Source organism: Curcuma longa, chromosome 3, assembly GCF_044706935.1.
Source record: "Curcuma longa cultivar G26 ecotype Majalengka, Jawa Barat chromosome 3, ITB_CL_G26_1.1, whole genome shotgun sequence".
Lineage (NCBI taxonomy): Eukaryota > Viridiplantae > Streptophyta > Magnoliopsida > Zingiberales > Zingiberaceae > Curcuma > Curcuma longa.
In genome coordinates, this window is record NC_133863.1 from 12,642,413 (window position 1) to 12,667,974 (window position 25,562).

The window sequence follows — 25,562 nt, forward strand, 5'->3', positions numbered from 1 at the left end:
TGATGATGATGAGGCTTGAAGTTCACATCATAGCTTGCTCAGTTGATTGCTCCGTATATATTAAAATAAAGAATTAATGTGTACTTGATGAAATTAATAATGCATAGATTGAGGATGATTCAGCTCCTGTCAATGGTACTATGAACAAGAAATGACACCTTGGTTACCTACATTTTTGACTGAGTGACTTCGTCAAAGGTCTTAGAACTTGTCACTGTAATAACTCTTAAAATATACGAGTTTAATGGATTTTGGTCTTGCAAATTCACCAAACTCTCTACTCCAACATGTCAATCTTTTAAGATACTCTAAAGTCAACATGATCTAAGTGGGATGGCGAGAAGGGTCTTGTTTGAAAACAACATGACACATTATTATCTCCTTCCACATTGCTCGAACTCTCTTGGTTGTTCATGGCTGTTGCAGCAGTGTCGTCTGATCTCAAGCCAAGCTCTTCCTCCAAGTACTCTAACCAATTATCGCAGATATAATTGCTCAATTGTCCATCAGAACGAAGTCCCTCTGTAGTCTCCAGTTCTGGAGTAAATGAACAGGCGTCATCATCCTCGATCATGCTCCATATATCTGGATCAATCACCAGGTCAGAAATCGTAAGTTGATGATCTTTGGCCTCTTCATCTTTGCGGAGGTGATCACCAAATGCATCAATATGATTCATCTTGTTAACTAGTTCCACCGAGGAAGAAGAGCTCGGCGTTATGTTAGATTGATTGCCGTCGAGCAAGCTCCACAGGTCCATGCCAGTGTCGATGGGGATCTCGATCACCTCGTCATCGACCGAGCAGTCGGGCTTAAGAATTTCAGTATGATCTCCTTCCTTGTCCGTCTTGCCTTGATCTTGCTCATAGCACGAAGCAGAGGAGGAATACGAGCTGAGTGCCTCTTCTGAATTGTTTCCGACTGCTGTAGTCTCATCAAGAGGCTCTTTGGATGCTAACGCCAATCTCTTCTTCAAGTGCGTGTTCCACACGTTTTTTATCTCGTTGTCAGTTCTTCCCGGTAGAAAAGATGCAATCTTGGACCATCTGAACGAAATTAATTATAAAATTAAGTACTCGATCGAGTTAATACAAGCATAATTAAATTGGTAATTACTTGTTTCCTAGCAAATCGTGCAGCTTGACGATGGTTTCTTCTTCTTCCTTGGTGAAGTTGCCTCGTTTGATGTCCGGACGGAGGTAATTAATCCACCTTAAACGGCAGCTCTTGCCGCACCTCAGCAAACCTTCAAAGCAGTACAAGTACTCCATGTCAATCGATCGATCGATCGAGCTTCTCAATACCGAGAATGAATCTGATGCTGATTAATTACTGAAATGAGACAGACAAGAGAGAGAGAGAGAGAGAGAGAGAATCAATTGATGACCTGCATGTTTTGGAAGAGCTCTCCAATTCCCATGGCCATGCTTCTGGATGTAAGCGATCAGTCTCACGTCCTCCTCCGGCGTCCATGAACCTTTGTTCAGGCCGACCTTGGCGCAGCACGGAGCTCGACCTCGACCCATCTCTCTATCTTAGTCAGTACTACTGCTTCATGTAATACAATGCAATGTAATCTTCCTTCCTCTCCAATTTGGATGCAAGAGACAGAGGCAAGTGTGATGTATATATACACACACACAGAGACACAGAGAGAGATAGAGAGAATGAGACAAGGAGGAGGAAACAAAGGTGGCACGATGACAAGTTTGATTTCACCAACCTCTGGGCCCACGATGGAAAATGGACAAGGCCTTTTCAAGAAAGAAGAAAGCCTTCTTTTGAGTGATGTAAGAGGTTTACTCGATCGTTCAATTATGTAATTACAGATGATGGATATATAAAATTCAAACTTATTCTTCTATTTCTTTCTGTTTGCTCGCTTGCTGTTTCAAACTCTTTGATTATCGCACCAACTCCTGGTTGACATGTTCTTAAAGGCATTTATTGCAATCGTCTTGCGGAAAACTATATATTATTATTGGATTCGGCTGCGCTTATGCCTCGTGCAGTTATGTGTCAAATAAATTATACTTTATTATTATTATTTTCTATTTTTATTTTTCTCTCATCGTTTTTGGTGATGTGTCCTACAAAATGATCTGGTTGTGGTCTTCAAGTTTTATTAGGGCAGCATTTGATCAGCTGTACGTGTCGACTTGGCAGTGCCTCCCACTCCACGTATGCTTTCCATTAATTAATCGGTCCGCTAGAGTGGAGAAAGATTATATATTGACTTTAGTGTTCCATCCCTTAGATTGTTTTTAATGGAAGAGGTAAGAAATAAGAGATGGATGGAGGGGCGCATGCTTTCAGGGTGTAGCTGAATTGGTTATAATGAAACAGACTTGTAGAAGAGGACAAAAGTTTGAATCTCGATAAAGTTGAGTAATATCCTCCTTCATCGTGATCAAATATTGTAGTTTCTCGATTTACCTCCTCACATATGATCGTAGAGTCAACCCTGTGGGGGTGGTGGATTCCACCTTTTTATAGAAGAATGAAGGGGCGCATGAAAAATAATAATATGATAATTATCCTCTTAATAAATACATATTTTTCATCTGAAATTTCTAATTTCGTCCTGACTCCATCCACTCTCAATTTACAAATTTAATTGTTCAACTTAGGTTTACCAACACCTTTTACCATGCCACATGCCCAACTTTGACATGTTTTGTCATACTTTTGTTTTTTTCCCATTAAACCAAGTCAATGAAAACGAAATAATATAATTTTCGCTACTATATTTTTACTAATTTAATTTATACTTTTTCCTTCCTTTTTCTTTCATACGAATGAAATAATGGGAAAGAATTTTTGATTGATTTGGTTTTTTTTTCTTAAAGGAAAGGAGAGATATCTTTTTTTATTCATTATTCTATGTAAATTGATTTCTTTCTCCTACTTTTGTTTTTCCTCTTTAGAAAACTTGGCATAAGAGCCAAGAATGTAGTTCAAATCAAATCGAATTATTATTCGAGAATATTCTCTATACACTCTTTGTTAGAAGGAGATCAATTTTATACTCCATTTGTTTATGAAAAATATTTTTGTTGAATCAACAATTAAACTAATTTACACGAATGGCCTACGGCCTACCATCTAGATCGATCTATCTATCAATCTGATTGGCATGATTAAACCAACTGACACACCTAGCAAGATTGACACATTTAGGCCTACTAATCCATCAATTCCAATTGGATCGACTAGACAACGTAGCTTGCGTGACATAACCAACCCATTTGATGTGATCAAATTGATCAAACCACTCAACACAATTGATTTGCCAAGCTTAACCGTTTTACTTGTCTTGACTGGATCGATTGAGATGACTGATCGCTTGGCCTGCCTTGCCTAGTTTGATCGAGCACACTCAGCTCAATGAATTGATTGACTTGCTCAACACACTTAGTCTAACCAACTAATTAGCCCAGTTAAATGATCAACCCAACCCAAACCGAACCAACCAGATCAATCTCAAAATGACTTTTGAAGGAATATGCAAGACAAAAATAGAAAGAAATTTATATATTGAGTGAAAGATTTATGGATAAATAATGAATATATATATGTATATATAATCTTTGTTGGCCCAAAAAAAACAAAAAACTTTTTGCGAAACAAATGGAGCTTTGAAATTACCTTATGCATAAACTATATATATATGATTCTAATTAAAATTGATCTACAAATAGAAAAGTACCTTTTTATATAATATGATTATATATGAATGATATATATGTGAAATTAAGAAGCTATAATAATTGATCATAGTCCTCCATCTATCGATATCGATCGATCCTTGAGATGGCGATCGATGTGTGAATGCGTTAGACTAACTTGTTGACTCTCTTTTGGAATTAAGTTCATTGCTAGCGACCTCTCCTCTCCTCATCTTGTCTTCTTTGACTGTTCCCGCGCGTGTTAGATCAACTACATCCAACTTAACCAGAAAAAAAATGCCCAAAATACACATGCATGCATGGAAATTTAATTTAACAATATTAATTAATAATTCCAGCATTGATCGAACCCCACAGCAATTATTTGCCTTGTTTTTGTAATATAGATTAATTAGAATAATTAAGATTATAACTTACGATATATATATTCTTAATTGATGATCTATTTTTGTTTCCTTTAATTTTGTACGGTGCATGTTATATTAATTAAAGACTGCAAACCTAAATTTTTGACCACTATATTGGACGCATGCATGGATAAATTCATGACGTAAGCATGGACAGAGCCTGCCTGTGTGTGAGCAGGGAATATATATAATTCAATGCCTTAACAAAAGCGATCGATATATATATTTCTCCGGTGCAACTGCAAAGCCCATTCAATATGAATTCGATGGTGCATGTGAATGCCCACCTCCTTAATCCAACTCCATGCAGTGTGAAACTTTTACCCTTTTTCATCCAGAAAAATAAAATAATTAATGGTAATTAAACCTGTTGAGAATTGGATGAATTCGTGGAGGGAGTTCGTTGGCCTTCTCTCGCCATTGTCATAGTAGCTATACACACAGAAAGCTTGTTTTTCCTTAATTCATTTAAAAAGAAAGAAAGAAATTTAAAAAAAAAACCACTTTAACATGTTGTCAACAGTGAAAGCTACCCGGTGCTTAAGTATTCTCCAATAGTTTGAAATCTAAGACACATAACTTTAACTTTAGTTGGTGAAAGATGTGAAAGATATGGGCAAATTAAAGAGTCGTCTGATCGTATCTTAACTCACCGCTGACCCAAATGCATCGAAATACTCAGGTACTACCACAGCCTCACCAAAAGTATATATATATATATAGTATTCATACGTACTCACTTAAAAGGTTTGTTTGTATATTCAATGCAAATTATTTTCAGTGTGATTAGGTGGATTTGAACTGATGATATATCATATGATGAGTCCAATTAATCTTCTTTCAGAGTTGATATATAGGATATTGATACATGTCTGTCATGAGGTGATCAGTGACCTAAGAGTGGCGTAAGCACAATATAATGTAATTAATATATGTTCTTAATGATAAAACTTAATTAATAAAACAAGTTGCAGCTTGGGACAGTACGGTACATATTGCACCGATCGAGTAGTCCAAATTCAACGCTTGTGGTACAGCATTAATTCATGGGTCAAAAAGAAGACTAGTGCCATGGTTGGGTTAGGTGCAACGTAACTTGCTGCTGCATCACTTAATTATTGCAATTCAATTTTAATTTTGCATTTAAAGTGTGTTGGTGATTATTATATATATATATATATATATATACACACACACACTTATGAGAGAAAGTGAATTCATAGCAAGCAAAATTAAATAAATTATTTAAAATGTGAATTGGACATGGTTAATGCCTTTTTCAATAAAAACAGCAACTTATTTAATCAGTAGAATTTAAATTTCTCTTAATTTTGATCAAATAATATAATAAATATATATATATATTATCTTTTACATTTGGAAAGATTTTTATATTCTAAAATAGCTAGCTTTCATAATATAAGCCTCCCAAAATTATGAGAAAATAATTCTACATCCGAATCTTTAGTCATTAAGTGCTTCTCACCACCCCCACCAGTTTCTACTTAATTGTAGCAATATTTAATACTCATTCTCTATCAATCTTCTTAGGTTACTTAGCGTGTTTTTTAATATGGATGAGACACTAGCTAGATCCTAGGCCTTTCTTTTTCTCCACAATCTTGACAATATTTCTTAATTAACTTGTATTTTACTTGAGCTAAGCTAAGGCCTCATCTCATCTATTTGACTCTTTGGAACCATTAATGCACATCAAGTGTTAGTGCCTTTGTTAGAGTGCATTAATTATATTATTCATTAACGTATTAGTGCTTTAGTTATAGAATTAATTAGCAGGCATGATAGGATTATTTCTTCAAGGATAGTTTAACTTATCACATAGAGTCCTTCACATGCCAAATATATATTAGTAGCTAGGGATTCGTTATATATGGATATATTGAACATTGTTTGTTATAGTTTATTCAACTTTTGCAAAATGAAGTATCTTTAAGGCATCGAATTTTTTTTTTCATTTGTATTTTTTTTATATTACAAGAGGAGTATAAAATATTAATAAGCTCAAATAACATATAATATTAAATTAATAAAAATTTGCAAAAATGTATAAATTATTTTTTTCATGCATAAAACTTTTGATACAGATGAATTATTTTTTTCCCCAAACAAATGTCACAGCATGAATCAAAATCTCTCATTAATTAGTTAATTACTTGTAATTTTTTTTATCCTTTTGAATCTAGTAGAAAATATGTAACCTAGTTTTAGAAAAAGTAACCCAAATCTAGCCCCTCTAATATACAAATATCCAAACCAAACTAAACTTCAATTTTATTTTTACACATCATTTATATGTGAATGTTATATTGAGGCCCATTTAATATTCCACATGCCTATGTATGTATAATGCTGTCGAGCTAGGCCCAACATCACGACGACGAGACTTGTATTTTTTTTTTAAACTTGTTTTAATGTAAAAAATAGTTTGCAATGGATCTCTCTTTTTTTCCTTCAAAAAGAATTTTAAAAAGATCATATATATATATATATATATATATATATATATATATATATAATACAAAAAAAAATAGATTTGTTATGCTGCGCGACTACTCCTCGTCCGCGATGCGTCCGTGACATCCGCGATCCACCACCACTGTCGCTGCCCTCGCCGCATCGTCCGGTCACCGTCGGCCGCTGCCTCGGCCACGATCGACGCGCCACTCGTCGGCGCTTTGGTCGGGTCGGATTCCGGCCGAATAGTGGCCGGAATCCAACGAATTTGGTTGGAAACAACTGCCCCCCACTGTGACATCGGTCCTTCCTCGCTCGGTCTTCGACCGCGATTCGATCGGAATCCGACCCGATCGCCATCCATAGTGGCCGCGCCGTTTCCGACCAAATTGCAGTCGGATTCCGGCCAAATCACGGTCGGAGACTGGCCGAGGAAGGACCGACGTCATATGCCGATCCTTCCTCGGATGGTCTCCGGCCGCGATTTGGTCGGAAACAACGCTGCCACTGTGGACTTTGTTTCCGGCCAAATTTCGTCGGATTCCGACCACTATCCGGCCGGAATCCGACGTCGGACGGAGCGCCGGCGAGCGGCGCGTCGATCGCGCCTGAGGCGGCGACTGCGATGGATCACGGGTGTCACACATGAGTTCTAGATTCCTCGTCGCGCAGCATAGCATTTCTCAAAAAAAAAAAAAAAAAACATTGTATCGAATATAAATATAACCTACATATATATCTTTTCATATTTATTCCCTTCGATTAAACATTTAAATAGATTGAAACTTGGAACTTTCAATCCTGACCAGATTAATTAATTCAGCGATGAATGTGAGTTTTTTTTTTAATTTTTTTTCAAAAATTAACAAACATATATAGTACCCTTTGACCTTAAAAAGCAAGGCAGCTGGTAGCAGCACTAGGCAATGGAATTGGATCCAAGTCACCAAATTGCATGGCAGCCACAAGGTCGTCGTCCTATGATAACAACACCCTTAGCTTTCACTTCAACTGGACATCCATTCATATTCGCCTAAAGTTTATGAATGTCATGTGTATGTTTTGAGATATGATTGAGTTGATTATTACGGGACAAAATTATTGAAGTGGATAAGAGTTGAATCTCAAAAAATCGAGGTAATGCCCTCTCCGTAGTAGTCAACTGTACGTAATTTTTTGATTTACCTCCTCATAAATAGTCGTAGAACCGATCGTGTGAGGTCGCTGGAGCGGCGGATTCCATCTTTTGTTAAAATGAATGTCATTCATATATATGTATGCCTTTGTCAATATAGTTGAGTTGGTACTAGGATAAGATTGGCCACCAATGAGGCATGGTTGGATTATAATTGACAAGTGCAAATATTATTTCAGATTATCTTGTGTCCCTTATCTAGGAAAGATAAGATATAATTTACAATTTGTGAGTGCATGCCTCTTATAATAAAAGGATCTCCATCCATCTACATTTTCCTCTCTCTCATTTTTTTTGTCTTGCATCTCTTGCTCATAGAATACCTGTGATAGCAATCAGGAACCTCATAGTTCGTTGTGACCACCAGTGTTTGGTGTGAATCGCGATTTGTTGTTATATCCTGGGAAATAGATAACTCACAACAACTTCAAAGCACAATTGGAGATAGGACGAATATGTTTTAAGGAGATTGTGTTGAACACATACCTAACTTTTAGTTTTCGAGCATTTGAAAATACACTCGATCGGGAGTACTTTCTTGAGTATTGACTTAGCACTTGGGCAATTTTTGACAATCAAGCGACATCTCTCCTGGCTCAACACTCGGGTGTAGCAACCACTAGACATCTCTCAAACACTTGGACTCCGCCTCGATCACTTGGCACTCAGGTGACAATCAATAGTCGGGCACACAAACTTCTAGACTTGGCATCACTTGGCACTCCGCTTCCCATTAAAATTAGGTAATACTCGACTCGCTACGGAGTACTCGAAGATCATATTACTTGGCATTCTACTTCCCACTCAGAGTGTTCAATTGACTTAGGCAACACTACTCGAACTCAGCATCCCACTTGAGCTCGAGAAGCTTTGGGGTGGCAAAGATCATATTAGCTCTGCCAAATCGTTTGAGATTATCAATTTAAGTCAACTTTCATAGAGAAATCTGATATTCATTTGTAATTCAAATTATTCTCCTCCATCTTCGACAACAAAATTGCCCAACAAAATAAGCTTCGTGATTTATCTCATTTTAGAGTATGTGGGGGCTGTCCTAAAGGGAATAAGTTCCATGATTTATCTCATTCTAGCATGTGGGGGCCGTCCTAAAGGGGTGGCTAAGATGACAACTTCACATGTCACCCATGAAAAAAAAATCTCTCTCTCTCTCTCACATATATAATCTTATGTTGCCCCCACGAGCAGGAGCAGCTGGTCAGGGCATGGGAGCTTGCAGCATGAGGTAGGCGGTTCGAAGGCTCATGGCGCACATGCGATAACATCAAAATGTGTCATGTTTCCAAATCCTTCAACCACTATGCCCTGGCCAGTCCCGCATTCACCGTGATTTACCTCCTCACAGATGGTCGGGGGGCCGATCGTGTGGGGCCGCTAGGTTGGCGGATTCCAACCTTTTGCAGCATATATAATCTTATGTTAATTAATACAATGCCATCTATACACTAGTAATTGAGCGAGCTTCATTAGCAAATTCATGCATTTTATTTTATGTACGTACGATTACAAAGAGATAGACGACTAGATATAGTGGTCGTGTCAGTGTCAGAGCCACACTATGCGGGCTTCAACGCAGCAGGGACGGCAACAAAAGCAAGATAAGGACAAGAGAGAAGACACGATTAAGTAATGCGTGCGTAAATGAGATATCCCCTTCGATCTCCTTAATTCCTTCGTCATGTAATAAAGTACACTATGAATTAAGACATCTGTAATTAAATAATATGTTTGTGGCCGTCGTCCTTCATTTGATTGTCTAAACATTTCAGGCAACATATATAAGTGCCATTAAGATGTTAATTAATTAATTAATCCTAAGAAGGTCCGAGGTTGGTGGATTGGTCACTAGCTGCTATAGAAAGTGGACTACAGTTCATATGATACTCTAAATGAGTGGTGCATGGAACTGGTAAGGATGATGAAGAAGAAGGGGATTGATAAGCTGATATCAGTGAAGAAAATAGGTGATATTGTCCTCCACTTACTGTCCATCAACATTTCTTCTGCTCATCACCTTGGATCTTATATATATGCAGATTCTCTTATGATTAATTTCAAGAAAATTTGCGTATATATCATTTTAACTTGCTGCTGGGTGTACATAAAACAGAAGAGTTTAAAATTAAATCAAGTGAAATGTTGTTAGTTGTCGCAGTTAATGAAGAAGCAATCGAGTTCTATAGCTAGCTAGGATTTTCTGAATATTTTCTTCACTTTTTATGGATGATTATCTGTCAGCTGGACCGCACTTGTGTCGATAAGTGCAACATTCTCAAAGAAAACTTTACGGGAAAAAAATAAAATAAAATGATTGTTTTCTCTTGCAGGTTTTTGTCCGGTCGTTTGTGCAGCAAATTTACTGTTTAATTTATCTTGTTATTTTCTTTTCAATAAATTAAATATCCTTTGAATCTTCTAGCTAGCTGACTCTAATTAATGATTAATTAGTAACATTGATATATAATTAGAAAAATAAAATTAAAAAAAATATATATAGACTTAGATGCCTTTTTGCTTAACTAGAAAGAAGGAAAAAAATTCCAAACACCTAACATGAAACAAAGTTGCGTATCTTTCTCCAATGTAAACATTATTCCTGTTTGATCTCTTTCAGACCTGCGTGACACTTGGAGATCATTCTACGTACCTGGAAACTACCAAATTAAAACGATTCTTCGGATATATTGTTCTCTTCTAATCCACAGCGAAAAATATAAGGTTCCTCCATTAACGACGACAACAAGAGCTATAGCATCAGGTTCCTGATTAATTCATCTACTCCTGAGGATACAATGACCTTAAAAATTATTGCCGCAGGGATAAGAAAAGTGTTTCTATTATAGAGTCAGGAATATATTTCGAATTGGCTTCTCTCAAATCCACTGGACTCCATCTCGTACCTCGAACTCGCTGATGAATAAATAAACAGTAAAACGTGCAGAGTGTGGCTCAAAGAGATGCGAATCACATACTGTTTTCTCTTTTTAAGCACAACAGTTTGTTCCTGCGATCGATCGATCCCTTGTGATATGATTGACTTTTAGGCTCAGCAATTAATTTAAGCTCTTGCACAATTAATGAACCAGTTTAACTGCATCATCAGTGCAACTTTTGACATCAGCAACGTGCGCTAGCTGGAATAGGAAACAACTAGCTGAGGCGATGAGAATTAATTCTAGCTATGAAAGCTTTGGGTATAAAGGATCATAATCTGAATCAGATGCTAACTCTAGGAATAATTTATACTTCTCGATCGATATTGTTTCCTGAAGAATCTCTCTCATGTATAAACTCATTACAAAAATCTATCTCCGGCCACCTAGCTAGTTCTCAAACTATTTCTTCTCTCCCACATATCTGTCCTTTTGATCATCGATTTGGCATATCAGATGGCATCTTATCTGCGATTCTTGTCTCTCGTATCATGACCATCCATTGACCTCTCCTCACTTGTATAAATTCGCAAGCATTTGCCTCCTACATACACACCCATCATCAGCTCCTGCCTCTGATATTTCTAGATTAATTCCGATCGAGATCAGTAAATTTCCCTCTCAGATGGTGCATGTGGAGTCCAATTCAAGAGTATCTGAAATGGTCAGTATCATATACACCGTCGCCTTCACCTTCACCTTCTTAATTGATTATAACGAAGGCCTATATATGGTCATATCAAGAAATTAAAGAAAGAAATACTTTGGAATTTGTGCAACTACAGAGCAAGGCAGACCAACACTCCAAAGAAGTGGAAGTTGAAATGAAATTAGAAGTCGTTGCGAGTGACAAGCCAGCAGCAGCAGCAGGAAGAAGAGGAGGTGGCTGGCTGGCTGGCAATCTTCTGCTTGGTAATGAATTCTTTTGATATCTGTATTTGTACATGACTAATTTACCTATATATATATACATATCCTGATCGGAATTGCATGCAGTGAATCAAGGGCTGGCCACATTAGCATTCTTTGGGGTGAACGTCAACCTTGTGCTGTTTCTTACACGAGTGCTGCAGCAGAGCAATGCGGATGCTGCCAACAACGTCAGCAAATGGACGGGATCTGTCTACATCTTCTCCCTCGTCGGTGCATTCCTCAGTGATTCCTACTGGGGCAGATACAAGACTTGCGTCGTCTTCCAACTAGTCTTCCTATCTGTGAGCTAACCACCTTGACTTACTGCTGGTGATCCTTAATCATCACACCAATTGATTCAAAAGCACACTGAAACTTGATGGTACTGTTATTTGTCAGGGGCTGGCTTTGCTATCCTTGTGCTCGCATCTGTTTCTGATCAGACCCACCGGCTGTGGCGATCAGCAGACCCCCTGTGAAGCACACACCGGCTTTGAGGTGAAGCTGTTCTACTTGGCCATCTACATGGTGGCCTTGGGCAATGGCGGCTACCAGCCAAATATTGCTTCCTTTGGGGCGGACCAGTTCGACGAGGAAGACCCCATGGAAGCCCACTCCAAGACCTCCTTCTTCGGCTACTTCTACCTCGCACTCAACTTGGGCTCTCTCTTTTCCAACACCTTCTTGAGCTACGTGGAGGACCATGGCATGTGGGCCCTAGGATTTTGGGCCTCCAGCGTGTCGGCCTTCGTCGCGTTGGCCGTCTTCGTCGCCGGGACGCGTAACTACCGGCACCGTCCGCCGGTTGGGAATCCAATCTCTAGATTCTGTCAGGTGGTGGTGGCGGCGGCGAGAAAATGGAGGGTCAGGATGCTGCCTCGTGGAGAGAATCTGTACGAGGTGGACGGGAAGGAGCTTGTGGAAGTGGAAGTCAACGGGTGGAGCAAAAGGATCCTCCACACTGAGGGATTCAGGTTTTTGGATCGAGCCGCGTTCATCGACCAATCTTCCGGCGAGTTATACGCCGGCAATCCGTGGCGACTGTGCACCGTGACGCAAGTGGAGGAGGTTAAGTGCATCCTCCGCCTCCTTCCCATCTGGCTCTGCACCATCCCCTACTCCGTCGTGTTCACCCAGATGGCGTCGCTGTTCGTCGTCCAGGGCGCGGCCATGCGCCGCACTGTCGGCGGATTCTCCATCCCGCCCTCCACCATGTCTGCCGTAGACATCCTCGGAGTCGTCGCCTTCATCTTCCTCTACAAGCGCGTCCTTCGCCGCTTCGCCGCCCTCACGGAGCTCCGGCGGATGGGCATCGGCCTTGTCGTCGGGGCGGCCGCCATGATCGCCGCCGGCATTGTCGAGCGCTTCCGGTTGAGGAACGCCTCCGACAACGGGAACGCCAGCTCTCTGCACATCGCATGGCAGGTACAGAGTGGATCAATGAATTCGACGTCTGAAATCTGTAAAAAAAATCAATCTTTTCGCCGACTGGAGATCAATCGATTAACTAGACGTCTGATTTTTTATTTTTGAAAAAAAAGGACTAAAACTTGGCTCTGGTTTTGGCATCCACGCAGATGCCGCAGTACGCGTTGATCGGGGCGTCGGAGGTGTTCATGTACGTCGGCCAACTCGAGTTCTTCAATGGGCAGGCGCCCGACGGGCTGAAGAGCTTCGGAAGCGCCCTCTGCATGACCTCCATGGCCTTCGGCAACTTCGTCAGCGACCTGATCGTGACCGTTGTCGTAGGAGTAACCTCGAGCGGCGGCGGCCGGCCTGGGTGGATTCCGGCGAACCTGAACGAGGGGCACTTGGACCGCTTCTACTTCTTGTTGGCTGTTCTGAGCGGCATCGATCTGGTGATCTACGTGGCTTGCGCAAAGTGGTACAAGGGGATCGAGGTGGAAGGAAAGTGTGGGAAGATCAAAGGTGGAGGAAATCTCCATGTCTGATTTGTATTATCATATGAAGCATTAACATATTACAGAGTAGACGATGACAAAGAAAACTCGAGAAGTTCATGATGATCAAATTTATGCAGCATCCAATAAAAAGTAAGATTTTTGGATTTTACTTCAGTTTAACTAGTCGACTTGATAAGCATCAGGAGACAAATAAGTATTCGTTACCGTTTAAATTTTTCTGGAAAAATTCAATTTCTCCAGACAAACACTGATCAATCGATTATTATGCAAGTTTCTCTGAAAATTATCAAGTGTAATGCTACACAACGTCTGCCTAAAAAGGCTGATCAACTATTGTACCATTTGAGTTGATCAAATTAAACTCAAGACAACAAGTATTTTGTACTGTTTTTTTTGTAACCTTTATATAAATTGATTAAAAAATATTTATTTCATATCTATTTTATTCAACATACTAAATTACGGTAGGTGGAGAAGACGATACGAGAGAGATCCACCTCCTGCTGGATCTGGCTATTAGGAATCATTGTCGCCAATGTGATCTCAACTTTATATTTTCTTCGTTTTACTTTTGCAGTAATGAGAATCTAATGAATATATATATATATAGAAAGAAAAAAAAAGTAAACAAAAAGACAGCTCCACCAACAATTTGATACAAAATCCAACGTCATGATGGTCCAGCAACCACCGCAGCCTTTCATTTACAACCACAACCGCACCTGATCGCGTGAGGCGTTAAATCCGGCCACGTAGATTGTGTCGCAGCCACAGCCACTCTCCCACTGTGTTCGTCAATGCGGTCGTCCCTCTCACAACCGGGAGTCAGCCGACCGCGTTCCGGTGATCGCCTTCCGGTGGAGCTCCGCCAGCACGGCTTCGGTGGACGGCGGCTTGAGACCCAGAGGGAGGGGGAGCCACGGCTTACTCATCGCCTCTTTCACGGCCCGGTCGATCACCTCCTCCATCTGCCATATGATATATACCGATCATAACCTTCGATGCATGCAAAATTGAACTGAGGAATCTTTCGGTGTTATTGTTATACCTGATCGAGGTCACAAGCATCTCCAAACATCTCGTTCCTCCCTCCGCCCGCTTGGAAATCACTACCCATCACGGACCTCTGCAGTTTCAGTCTCACTGCTTGAGAATAATCATATCCGAGGATTGTTCTTGTTAGATTAAAGAGAGATCGATGGGAGCTCACTGGTGTAGAAACGGGATACTGTTCGTACTGGGTTTCATGAACAGGACAGCCCCATGCGTCAGCGTGAACCTAAAACACATTTGATATGCTTTCACTTTACTTACAAAGATTGAATAATTTCTGTAGTTTTATTCATGAGATGATGGTACAACACCAGAGGATATGATTTCCAGGGCCAAGTTTGAGTAGGTGGATGCCACGTTGTGTAGCCTCCTGTATGAGTACCCCAAATTTGATAGCCATGGTAGCTTGGATGACCCCAAACGGGATACATCTGAGTTGAGTGTGGATGCAATGTAGGGTAGGCCATGATCGGCCTCGGCATGGAACCCTTTTGATCGTGATTATGATTCCGGTCTTCATCTTTCGGCAATATGTGTCTTTTTTGCATTCGATACTTCTGCAAATTGAGGGTGTCATTTTCATTACAGGGCTGTGGCTATTCATGTCGACTAGAAATAAGTGCTCCAATTTCTGGAGTCGATGGGAACATGGCACTGAAGACACTTTTGCTTCTTTTGATTGCTCGGTGGAGCAATATGTATACCTCAAGTGCTTATATCTAATCGTTTAATTTTAGTTCTACTGAGAGAATTTTGAGCTAATTTACCTGCAAGTGACTTGCTACGTTGTGCCTCGTTAAGCCATCCACCTTCATTAGCTGTAAAATCTTTGAAGGAATAGCCTGCTCTACTCCCAGCTGTTCTACTGCCTGCACAAATCTTCTGTGCAGTTCTAGAGTCCAATCGACCTGCAAAACCAGGAAATTGAAACATTACCAGTTCTTCCCTGCTCTTCTTCTCACACTGACTGAACGAATACTAATGAATCGATACCTTTATTTTCTTCCTGTTATTTCTGCCACCATTTAAGCATGGAGAATTAAGAAGCAATTGCTTCTTCACTTGCCCGTCAGCATCTGACTCCCCCTTGTCTAAGCTATGCAAACGAGAAGAATCACAAGGCACAGAGCCTTCTTTGACGCTACTACTGCACTCGTCCGTTTTCGATCCGTCCGCAGAGTCGACATCTTCTTCAGCAGCAACGTCAATGTCTTCAGCTTTAGAAGGCAAGGCAGCATCTGTAGTGACAGCAGCAACACAAATGGAGTTTGAGACTGAATTACTGCACTTCCTCGAGCTTAGCAATTCATTAGCACTCGAGCAGTTTGTTGTTTCCTGTAATTCTGCATCTGGCTGAAACCTTCCCGCTTGTTCCAGCTGGGGAGTTGTAGGCGCTGATAGCCTGCCACTTGTACTCGTACCTTCCTGTTCATCTTTTACTTCAGATTTGGGCTCATCGGTTTCAGCCTTGGTTTGAAGCATCAAAGCCACGGAATCTTTGATAGGCTTCAAGGATTTGGATAGCATGCTGCTCCCTGCATTGAAGGCCTGTTCAGGACTAATCGACTTAGAAACTATTGTTCTCCAACAGTCGAATGCTGTGCTAATAGAAAAGAATGTGTTTAACACGAAATGCACCTTGTGTAGGACGTGTTGCCATATGTTCCTGAGCTTCTCTTCAGAGATTGGTTTCTGAAGAAACTCTGTCGCACCAAGCTGCAAAAATGAAGAAGGTGAAATCAGAAGTTTTGTTTGCTTATAGATGTCTTAACAAATCAGCAAAGTGCCAAGAATTTTGATGTGCTCACCGCTATGCATTTCATCATGGTGCTTAGGCAGTGAACATTAGAAATAACTGCAACACAAAAAGTTATCAATAAAAAATCCTCATTGGTCTTGAAAAAAGTAAAATGCTCTGTAGATTAGAAATAGTTTTCTAAGAAATTAAAATTATTGTAACTGTACTAACCAATGATCGGAAGGTCTTGAACCATTTCAAGGAACTTAAAATTCCTACAATGATCACCATCTGTCACCTGCAAAAAATTGGATTTCATGAACACAAATTAGCTTCGCCTGAAAATTTTGTAGAAAGATGAGTCCTCAGTCTTACCTCCACAATGGCAATATGGAAGCTCTCGACTCGCTTTGAAGCTGCTTCTGTTGCATCCTCCTCGTTATGAAACAGTGAAACTAATTCACACAAATAAAATTTCTTTAGAGTACTTCACCAATCCAACTAGCAGACACTTTAAAATCACACCTGAAAAGATTATAGAACAAGAAATAAAATCGCGCAACTTAAGACAGTACCTTTGTAATCCATCGCCTCGAGCTTGGATTTGGTTTCCAAAGCAGATGATTCATCTTTCTCCAAGAGCATAACCTTAAGGCCCTTGGGAAAATCCTTCCACACCAAAAAATCTTCAGCCGAGCCAACCATATCTAATCACTCAACATTCCTCAACCCTCTCTCGAGTTTCTCCAGGATGCTAGCTGCTACTTCCATCGAAGCACCAGCAAACACAGCTTTTGAAGGTCACTGCCTCTCCCCACCTTCCTGATAGCCCAATTCGGGTCGGCTCCGAATTCCGATTGGCTTTCCTTCTCACTTTTTTTCTTCAGAGAGAGAGAGAGAGAGAGAGAGAGAGTGTTTACGTAGATGAACACAGATTTATACGACTAGTTGCTGCCAGATGTTTTGAGCCACATCTTTTCTTCTTCTGCATCATAAAGCCGGAGCTGGAGTAGCATTTATCCAATTTTTCAAGAAATAAACTTGTTCACATGGATTCTTGTTATAGAAGCATCGACTAACATAAAGTTAGACATTATTGAGCACTCGCAGACTGATCACAAGACGGTGGGGCAATATAATGCACAGGACCACAACTCAAATACCAGAAATTTCCTCGGAAACAGAGGCCAAAATAATAGCTGCAAATATAATTGGAGCAAGCTTTTGTTGTGTTATTAATCTTTGTAAAATATTTAAAAAGTAAATAAAATGAATATTCAATCGATTAACGTTGATGGCTTTTAAATGATATAAGACTTTTGATGAAGAAAAGTAACATTTTGATTTGTCAGCAGACGAACGCCATGAGGGGCGTAGAGTGTGCCACGTAGCGAAGAGAGCTTGGTGGTTCCCTGTTCGACGTGTTTAATTGTGACCGCTTGTTGTTGACTTATCCATACCATTTATAGTTTTACATTAAGAAAAACAATAAGTAAGTTCTATTTTAAAAAGAAAAGAAAAAAAAGGAGAAATCAGATTTAATTTACAGATAAAGAAACAGGAGATATAGAAAGATAAAACAAGACAGTGAACTTAGATTAAATCTCAGCAGATTAACTGATAGTTAGAGACATGAGGAAGCAGTTACTGTTCCCAAACTGATGTAATAATCTTGGAATTGGATGAGGCACACCACCAACATTTGAGGTGGCATCGATGATGACTCACAGTTATTATGCATCCTGCCTGCCCTCCCTCCGAGTCATTCTGCATGCTTTAATTAAGTCTAGCTACACCCACCCTTATCAGTAATTATGATAAGCACATGAAGCTGCAACGCACGCCTCCACTTTCTCCAGAGCCACGAGATGTTTGCTTTGTGTTTGCTCATCCTTTTCGACCCATCCACAAATTCTGCGTTTTTAGTCGAGAGATCAAGGGACAAATATATACCTCTTCTCTGTTTTGAAAGCGAAGTATTGATTGCTATGCTTTCTTACGGAGAGAAGACGGCAAGTGGTGCAGAATTTCTGTCGGCGGCAGCAGCAGCGGTTGGTTTTGGCGATTTCTCAGGGGAATTATTTGTTCATCAGAAATTACAGGAAAAAGTTGGTGATGAATAACGTAGGAAGTGTGCTGACATAGTGACATTGAATAAGGAAATTGTCAGAGGTCTGTGAGAGGCGAGCAATTGAATTGTCAGAGAATTAGCGTGAAGGATTGATTTCACTGGATATTCATATTTGTGGCCATTATCTTTACGTGCAACCCAAGAAGACAGAGCATCTGAAATCCACCATCTTAGCACGGGCTCACACGATCAAGAAACTGCAGTTGATCACGACATAGGAGGGTATTGTCTGACTTCATCAGGATTCGAATCCTTGTCCTCTTCTACAATTCTATTACATAGTAACCAATTCAGCTATGCTCCGAAAACGCACAGAGCATCTTCTCCCTTTTCTTCTGCAAGTATAGAGGTGGTCAGTTTATAAGAATTCATGTAACATGAAAGTAGTACGGCCCACTAGTTGTCTATAGCGGCCCATTAAATGCAAGTACCTTTCACCTGCGATCGCAAGCGATGGACGTGCTTCCTTCCTGCGGCTGCGACCTCCCAACTCTTTCTGTCTCACCTGCTTCCACCACCTTGAGCACTCGCAGTTGCAGTAGTGGCGGAGGCAAAAACAAAAAGGGGGCACGAGACAGCTCTCGCTGCCACTCGAACCGTCTCCCTCTATCCCGAGATCCTCGCGACGGTAGAGAGCGATCCGAAAGGCGATCGGTTGCTGACTCCACAGCCACGGTCGAACACGGGACTTTCCCGATCACGGGGGCGGTCGCACTCTTCCGTCTCGTTAGCTGTCCTTTTCCGGCCACTCGAGAGGTCCTCGTCTCGCCACGATCGGAGAGGGCTATCTGTCCCTGGAAGCGTTGGAGGAGTATTTGATCTGTAGAACAGGGGGAGAAGGTGGATGTGAGCGCATTGCGCCATGGATCGGGTGGCGATGACGGTTGGTCCGGCCATGGATCTTCCGATAGTGCACGATAGCGACAGGTACGAGCTGGTGAAGGACATCGGATCGGGAAACTTTGGGATTGCCAAATTGATGAGGGACAAGCAGACCAAAGAGCTCGTCGCCGTCAAGTACATCGAGAGGGGAGAGAAAGTACGTTGCTCGCCTGATTTCTAGCATGACTTATCATATCTATTTTTATTCAATTCGTTGAGTGCAGCGAATTGGATCTCCATGTGCCTAAAGTGTCATCCCTGTTGCTCAAAGTCTAATTTTAGCCATGAATGTTGTTGGTTTCTCGTCTTCGGTGTTCAATGAACCTAGTTATTTTTTGGATGTCACTTCAATGGCTATTCAGATGTCCTCAATGTTTGCCTCCTTTTACTTCAATAAATGGCGGTTGCTTAATTTTAACGCTAAGGTTGTATTTGGTAGAATCTAACTAGTAAGTTTTCCATGTGTCTAAAAGAGTGCATCCCTTCTGGTTAAATTTCTGTTTTTGGCCATTTAATGTTGCTGATTTCTGGTCTTTGGTGTTCAATGAAGCTACTGGTTGTTTAGATGCTGTTTCTATGTTTGTTCTGATCTTATCAATGCTTGCCTCCTTTAACTTCCAATAATTGAGGTTTCTTAAGTTTAACGCAAAGGTTATCTTTGGTCGAATCTAACTAGTACTGATACTACTTGTTTTATCCATGAATCTTTCTGATTCTTGACAAAGTGTATAAATGGTGTCTTTATTTAGGAAGAATTATGCAGTAGTATACTCAGGGTGACTGTTCTCTTTTGTCATATGATCAGGTTACTTCTTTGTTTTTGTTAGTATAGTTTGGTTCCTAAACAAAGCTTAAATTGAGATTCTTCTATAAGTTTGGAATACCCAGGTTCTGCTTCGAGTTTCTTCTAAACTCTTATATTTTGAATAATACATGTTGGTGTTAGCCCCCATAAAGAATATGATTCCATTCATCTTTTTTTTTTTTTTTTTTTGTGAAATCATATTAGGTTGCTTCACTCAGATAATCATGGTTGGTTTTACCTCAAAACATGTCATTGATCCTTTGTTCTTAATGCCTTATGAGGTTTGCTTACAGTAAGAGTGTTTATTGCGCTTTAATCTGTATCTCTCTGTCAATGGAGGTATAAGATCCATGTATCTCTAAATCTGATGATGACGAACTACAGCAACGATGAATATTAACTTCTATGGTTAGATTAATTGAGGCTTGTTGTACTAGTGTTGCCATGTGTGTGTATTTTTTGAAATGGCCAAGCTCTGACAGTGGAGGTATAAGATCCATGTTTCTCTAGATTTGATGATGATGAATGATAGTGACGATGAATGTTAACCTCTATGGTTAGAATAATTGAGGCTTGTTGCCATGTGTCTGCATTTTTTGAAATGGCTAAGCAGCCATTGTCGTACTAAACAAGTGTTGTTCCCAAACACCTGGACTAGCTATGAAAATCCATTAAGCTGTAAAATATATTATATATGCAAAAATTATGTTGTTTTACTTGGTGCATTATATTTAGATATTAAATATAGAATTACTGATTGTGTCACCTAGCTGAATGTGTGATTATTTGTCAAATAACAAAGAATTTGCTTCTTTTTCATATCTTTTTGCTCTCCATTTCATTGGGAAAATATTATGGTATTGTTACTCTAATAGTTATCAGGCATATTTATCATGCATATGTAGTATATCTAAATCACTTTTTTGGTTTGTGCAGATAGATGAAAATGTAAAAAGAGAGATAATAAACCATAGATCACTAAGGCATCCAAATATTATAAGGTTCAAGGAGGTAAGATTTTGGCCAAATTAATCTTTTACTTGTCAGGAAAGAAATGGTATTACCTTCATCTAGTTATGTAGTTGCAAATCTCTTAGGTTATTTTAACTCCAACCCATCTCGCCATTGTAATGGAGTATGCCTCTGGCGGCGAACTTTTTGAACGTATTTGCAATGCTGGACGTTTTAGCGAGGATGAGGTTCTAGTTCACCTCAAATTTGCTTTTAAATCATGACTTATTTAGTTACTAACTGGTCCCAATCTTATGTTATTTTTCCTGAAGGCACGGTTTTTCTTCCAGCAACTTATATCGGGAGTTAGCTACTGCCACTCGATGGTGTGTTTATATGCCTATTAGTTTATTTTTCTTTTCTTTAGGTCGATCTTACATTAGATTTCTTCTTGTCAAGCAAGTATGTCACCGTGATTTGAAGCTGGAGAATACCTTATTAGATGGAAGTACTGCACCTCGTTTGAAGATATGTGATTTTGGGTATTCCAAGGTGGGGCATAGATACCAACTTCAGTTCTCATAAATTTGTAGTACTTGATAGAACTAACATATTTTTGCAGTCGTCGGTCCTGCACTCACAACCAAAATCAACTGTTGGAACTCCCGCATACATTGCTCCTGAAGTGTTACTCAAGAAGGAATATGATGGCAAGGTGACATTTTTTCTTCAGTAGCGGTCCTTTACTGAATTCAAACTTCATAGATATATTTGTATATGATTAATATTTGAATGGCTTGTGTAGATTGCAGATGTGTGGTCTTGTGGTGTTACTTTATATGTGATGTTAGTAGGCGCATATCCTTTTGAAGATCCTGAAGAGCCTAAGAATTTCCGAAAGACAATACAAGTAATCTTCATCGATATATTATCATTTGCCTTTTACCTCATCTAACCTTTCTAATTTACGTCGCAGCGTATATTGAGCGTGCAATATTCAATTCCAGACTACATTCACATTTCTCCAGAATGTCATCACCTAATCTCAAGGATTTTTGTTGCTAACCCTGCTGCTGTAAGTACCTTGCTAGTTATATCTTTTGCACAAAGACAATAAATTTTTTTTATAGATTGACCATTTAGATCATACACTTCATCTGTCATTTTCAAACAAGAGAACACAAAATGTTACAAATGATCTTTGCTATTTCGTCAATTGTTTGATTTCGTAGAGGATAACAATTCCTGAAATACGCAACCACAAGTGGTTCTTGAAGAACCTCCCTGCTGATCTGGTGGATGATAACACGATGAGCAACCAATACGAGGAGCCTGATCAACCCATGCAAAGCATCGATGAGATAATGCAAATCTTAGCTGAGGCGACCATCCCTGTGGCCGGCACTCCCGGGCTCAACCAGTTCTTGACAGATGGTCTCGATATCGATGACGATGACATGGAAGATTTGGACTCTGATCTCGATCTAGACATTGAAAGTAGTGGGGAGATGGTGTATGCCATATGAGAGCATTTGAATCAACATACTAAGATGAAGCCCCCCCATCTTTTGCTCCTGTTCGTTTATATTGGTGTGGAATGCTTGTTATATCTGTTGCTCTAATCGTAAGGGTGTGTATTAAAGTATGTCTACTTTATTCGATACAATGTGTGCTTTGTACCTCATCATGAGCAGTGAAACAAGGTCACACGTTGTATGATGATACTATATGCTGTCGTAAATTATTAATTTTCTACACTAAATATTTAAGAAAAATCATCGAAACAATGTGTGATTTTGAGTTCAAACTTTCACAGAAAGCACATGTGATCGTGTACATGTATTGAGACAGCAAATAGAAAAAAATAGAGGAGCCTTATTCTTTTAAGTACCTACCTTAATCTTTCAATGACAGAACACAAAAATAGTGCAATGGGAAACCTCAGCTCGGTTTTCCGTCCTCAAAAAAAAAAAAAAAAAATTCTCAGTCAATCTCATGGACTCAATCCTGGGATAACCGGTCTGGTCCTACAAAAATTTTCCATCGGCTACCAGGATAAATCAGAAAGCGCACGCAGCGACTGACCGGCCCAGTTTTACAGAAGTTTTCCACCGACCATCAAAATAAATCGAGAAACGTACACAACGGTCAACCTAGACGTCAACATCGATACGTCCTCTACAACTACAACGTATGGTCGGTCCTCTACAACTATAATCATTCTCCTGGCCAGTAGCTACTGCCTTCTATTTTGCTTAATAAGCTTAACATGATACGTGTCTGCATCAATTAAGGGAATGTGGTTCACGTGAATCAATTAATAATTGACTTGTATCTTACCGTCCACCTCAATTTCCAGAATTATTTATTCCTTTCGACCAAATATATATATTTGCGTCGCGAGAAAGCATTTGGGCGCCGACCGTCTTACGGTGAAGTTTCTTTGTTCCCGTCTCCAGCTCTCTCTCTCTCTCCAGTTAACGCATCTCGCTTCCCTTCTCTATAAGTACTATGCGTCTCTCTTCCTGCTCCCACGCCCACCGCCAAACTCCGGCGACATGGCCACCGCATTCCTAGCCTTCTACCCTGCCTCACCGCCTTCTCTCTGCTCAATGGGCCGTCGTCTGACGTCCGCAATCAAGGCGACCTCGATATTCTCAGAGAAATCCGCAACTTCCTTTCCTTCGCCGGATCCGGAGCTGCCGCTGCGTAAGATCCCCGGCGACTACGGCCTCCCCTTCATTGGCCCTATCTCCGACCGCCTCGCCTACTTCTACCACCAGGGTTGCGAGGAATTTTTCAAATCCCGCATGCGGTTCCACAACTCGACCGTCTTCCGCGTCAACATGCCCCCCGGCCCGTTCATCGCCGCAGACCCCCGCGTCATCGTCCTCCTCGATGCTGCCAGCTTCCCGGTACTCTTCGACACCTCCCGCGTCGAGAAGCGCGACCTCCTCACCGGCACATTCATGCCCTCCACTGAACTCACCGGCGGCTTCCGCGTGCTCTCCTACCTCGACCCCTCAGAACCCAAGCATGCTCCCCTCAAGCGCTTGCTCTTCTTCCTCCTCTCCCATCGCCGCCACGCCGTGATCCCCGAGTTCCGCCGCACCTACGGCACCCTCTTCGAAGCCATGGAGGCCGAGATCGCCGCCGCCGGCCGGGCCGACTTCGGCGCGGCAAGTGACCGGGCGGCCTTCGACTTCCTCGCGCGGGCCTTCTTCGACCGCGACCCGGAGGCCTCCGAGATGGGCCTTGATGGGCCGGGCTTGATCAGTAAGTGGGTTCTCTTTCAGCTAGGGCCGCTCCTAACCTTCGGCCTCCCGGCCTACCTCGAGGATCTCCTCCTCCACTCCTTCCGCCTCCCGCCGGCCCTAATCCGTGCCGACTACCATCGTCTCGCCGAGTTCTTTCGCGAGTCAGCGGGGCCAGTGGTCGACGAGGCCGAGCGCCTCGGTATCTCGCGCGAGGAAGCCCTCCACAACATCCTCTTCGCTACCTGCTTCAATGCCTTCGGCGGCATGAAGATCCTTCTCCCCAACCTGGTGAAGTTGATCGGCCGCGCTGGGGCGCGGCTCCACGGACGCCTGGCGCAGGAGGTGCGCGACGCGGTGCGCGACGTTGGTGGTGGGGAGGTGACTATGCGGGCGCTGGAGGCGATGCCGCTGACGGCGTCGGCGGTGTACGAGGCGCTCCGGATCGAGCCACCGGTGCCGATGCAATACGGGCGGGCAAAGCAGGACCTGATGGTGACCAGCCACGACGCAGCGTTCGAGGTGCGCGCGGGGGAGATGCTGTTCGGGTACCAGCCGTTCGCGACGCGCGACGCGCGACGCGCGAGTGTTCGAGCGGCCCGAGGAGTTTGTGGCGGACCGGTTCATAGGAAGGGAGGGGACGGCGCTGCTGCGGCACGTGTTGTGGTCGAATGGGCCGGAGACGGAGGCGCCGACGACGGAAAACAAGCAGTGCGCCGGAAAGGACTTCGCGGTGATGGTAGCGCGGCTGTTGCTAGTCGAGATTTTCCTGCGCTATGACTCCTTCGAGATTGAGGTTGGGACGTCGGCGATCGGTTCCTCCGTCAAGCTCACCTCGCTCAAGAAAGCATCCTTACGAGGCGAGGGAATAGCGATTGAGTTATTTTGCTAATGCTAATGTCATGCGTTATTGTGAACTATCTGATATGATATTTTACTAATGTTGATGGGTCCCCGGGGCAATGGTGCAACGGTAGGATATCCGGATTGTGACCTAGGGACTTGCAGTTCGATTCTCAGCTACGGCGTATTTGTAGGAATTTATCTCCAAATGAGCAACGCAATCAAAGGATGTTGGACATCTGGATTGACCGCCGTATCGATTTACCCTGGTGGTCGGTGGGAAATTTCCGTGGGACCGGGCCGGCCACCCCCAGGGATGAGTTCATGAGACTGATTGTGATTTATCATTTT

The 25,562-nt window shown here is 41.5% G+C and overlaps 5 protein-coding genes across 6 annotated transcripts; 3 read left to right on the forward strand and 2 right to left on the reverse strand.

Moving 5' to 3' along the window:
• Positions 1 to 220: 220 nt before the first annotated feature.
• LOC141824474 (transcription factor MYB58-like) lies at positions 221 to 1,576 on the reverse strand. Its single transcript, XM_074711772.1, has 3 exons — positions 1,388 to 1,576; positions 1,117 to 1,246; positions 221 to 1,046 (listed from the first exon to the last, which is right to left on the reverse strand). Exons 1-3 carry the CDS (start codon positions 1,524 to 1,526, stop codon positions 299 to 301), a joined length of 1,017 nt encoding a protein of 338 aa, XP_074567873.1. The 5' UTR covers positions 1,527 to 1,576; the 3' UTR covers positions 221 to 298.
• Positions 1,577 to 11,284: 9,708 nt separating this feature from the next.
• On the forward strand, positions 11,285 to 13,686 carry LOC141824602 (protein NRT1/ PTR FAMILY 7.3-like). Its single transcript, XM_074711917.1, has 5 exons — positions 11,285 to 11,381; positions 11,503 to 11,629; positions 11,714 to 11,931; positions 12,029 to 13,054; positions 13,207 to 13,686. The coding sequence occupies exons 1-5, from the start codon at positions 11,343 to 11,345 to the stop codon at positions 13,579 to 13,581; spliced, it is 1,785 nt and encodes a 594-aa protein (XP_074568018.1). The 5' UTR covers positions 11,285 to 11,342; the 3' UTR covers positions 13,582 to 13,686.
• Positions 13,687 to 14,178: 492 nt separating this feature from the next.
• Positions 14,179 to 17,225, reverse strand: LOC141824759 (two-component response regulator-like APRR2). 2 transcript variants are annotated; one of them, XM_074712094.1, is made up of 11 exons: positions 16,921 to 17,225; positions 16,721 to 16,800; positions 16,577 to 16,643; positions 16,416 to 16,462; positions 16,246 to 16,323; positions 15,601 to 16,155; positions 15,375 to 15,515; positions 14,919 to 15,164; positions 14,765 to 14,833; positions 14,603 to 14,680; positions 14,179 to 14,522 (listed from the first exon to the last, which is right to left on the reverse strand). In XM_074712094.1, exons 1-11 carry the CDS (start codon positions 17,048 to 17,050, stop codon positions 14,367 to 14,369), a joined length of 1,647 nt encoding a protein of 548 aa, XP_074568195.1. In that variant the 5' UTR covers positions 17,051 to 17,225; the 3' UTR covers positions 14,179 to 14,366. The 2 variants fall into 2 exon arrangements, with proteins under 2 accessions (XP_074568195.1, XP_074568194.1); XM_074712093.1 differs by having other exon boundaries at positions 14,603 to 14,833.
• Positions 17,226 to 19,188: 1,963 nt separating this feature from the next.
• LOC141822955 (serine/threonine-protein kinase SAPK10) lies at positions 19,189 to 22,772 on the forward strand. Its single transcript, XM_074710248.1, has 9 exons — positions 19,189 to 19,515; positions 21,100 to 21,174; positions 21,261 to 21,362; positions 21,447 to 21,500; positions 21,574 to 21,666; positions 21,737 to 21,829; positions 21,920 to 22,024; positions 22,091 to 22,189; positions 22,347 to 22,772. The coding sequence occupies exons 1-9, from the start codon at positions 19,339 to 19,341 to the stop codon at positions 22,638 to 22,640; spliced, it is 1,092 nt and encodes a 363-aa protein (XP_074566349.1). The 5' UTR covers positions 19,189 to 19,338; the 3' UTR covers positions 22,641 to 22,772.
• Positions 22,773 to 23,672: 900 nt separating this feature from the next.
• Positions 23,673 to 25,353, forward strand: LOC141825311 (allene oxide synthase 1, chloroplastic-like). The gene is given in 2 exon segments (XM_074712701.1): positions 23,673 to 24,929; positions 24,931 to 25,353. Coding segments are annotated over 2 exon segments (1,587 nt in total). The 3' UTR covers positions 25,261 to 25,353.
• The last annotated feature ends 209 nt before the right edge of the window (positions 25,354 to 25,562 follow it).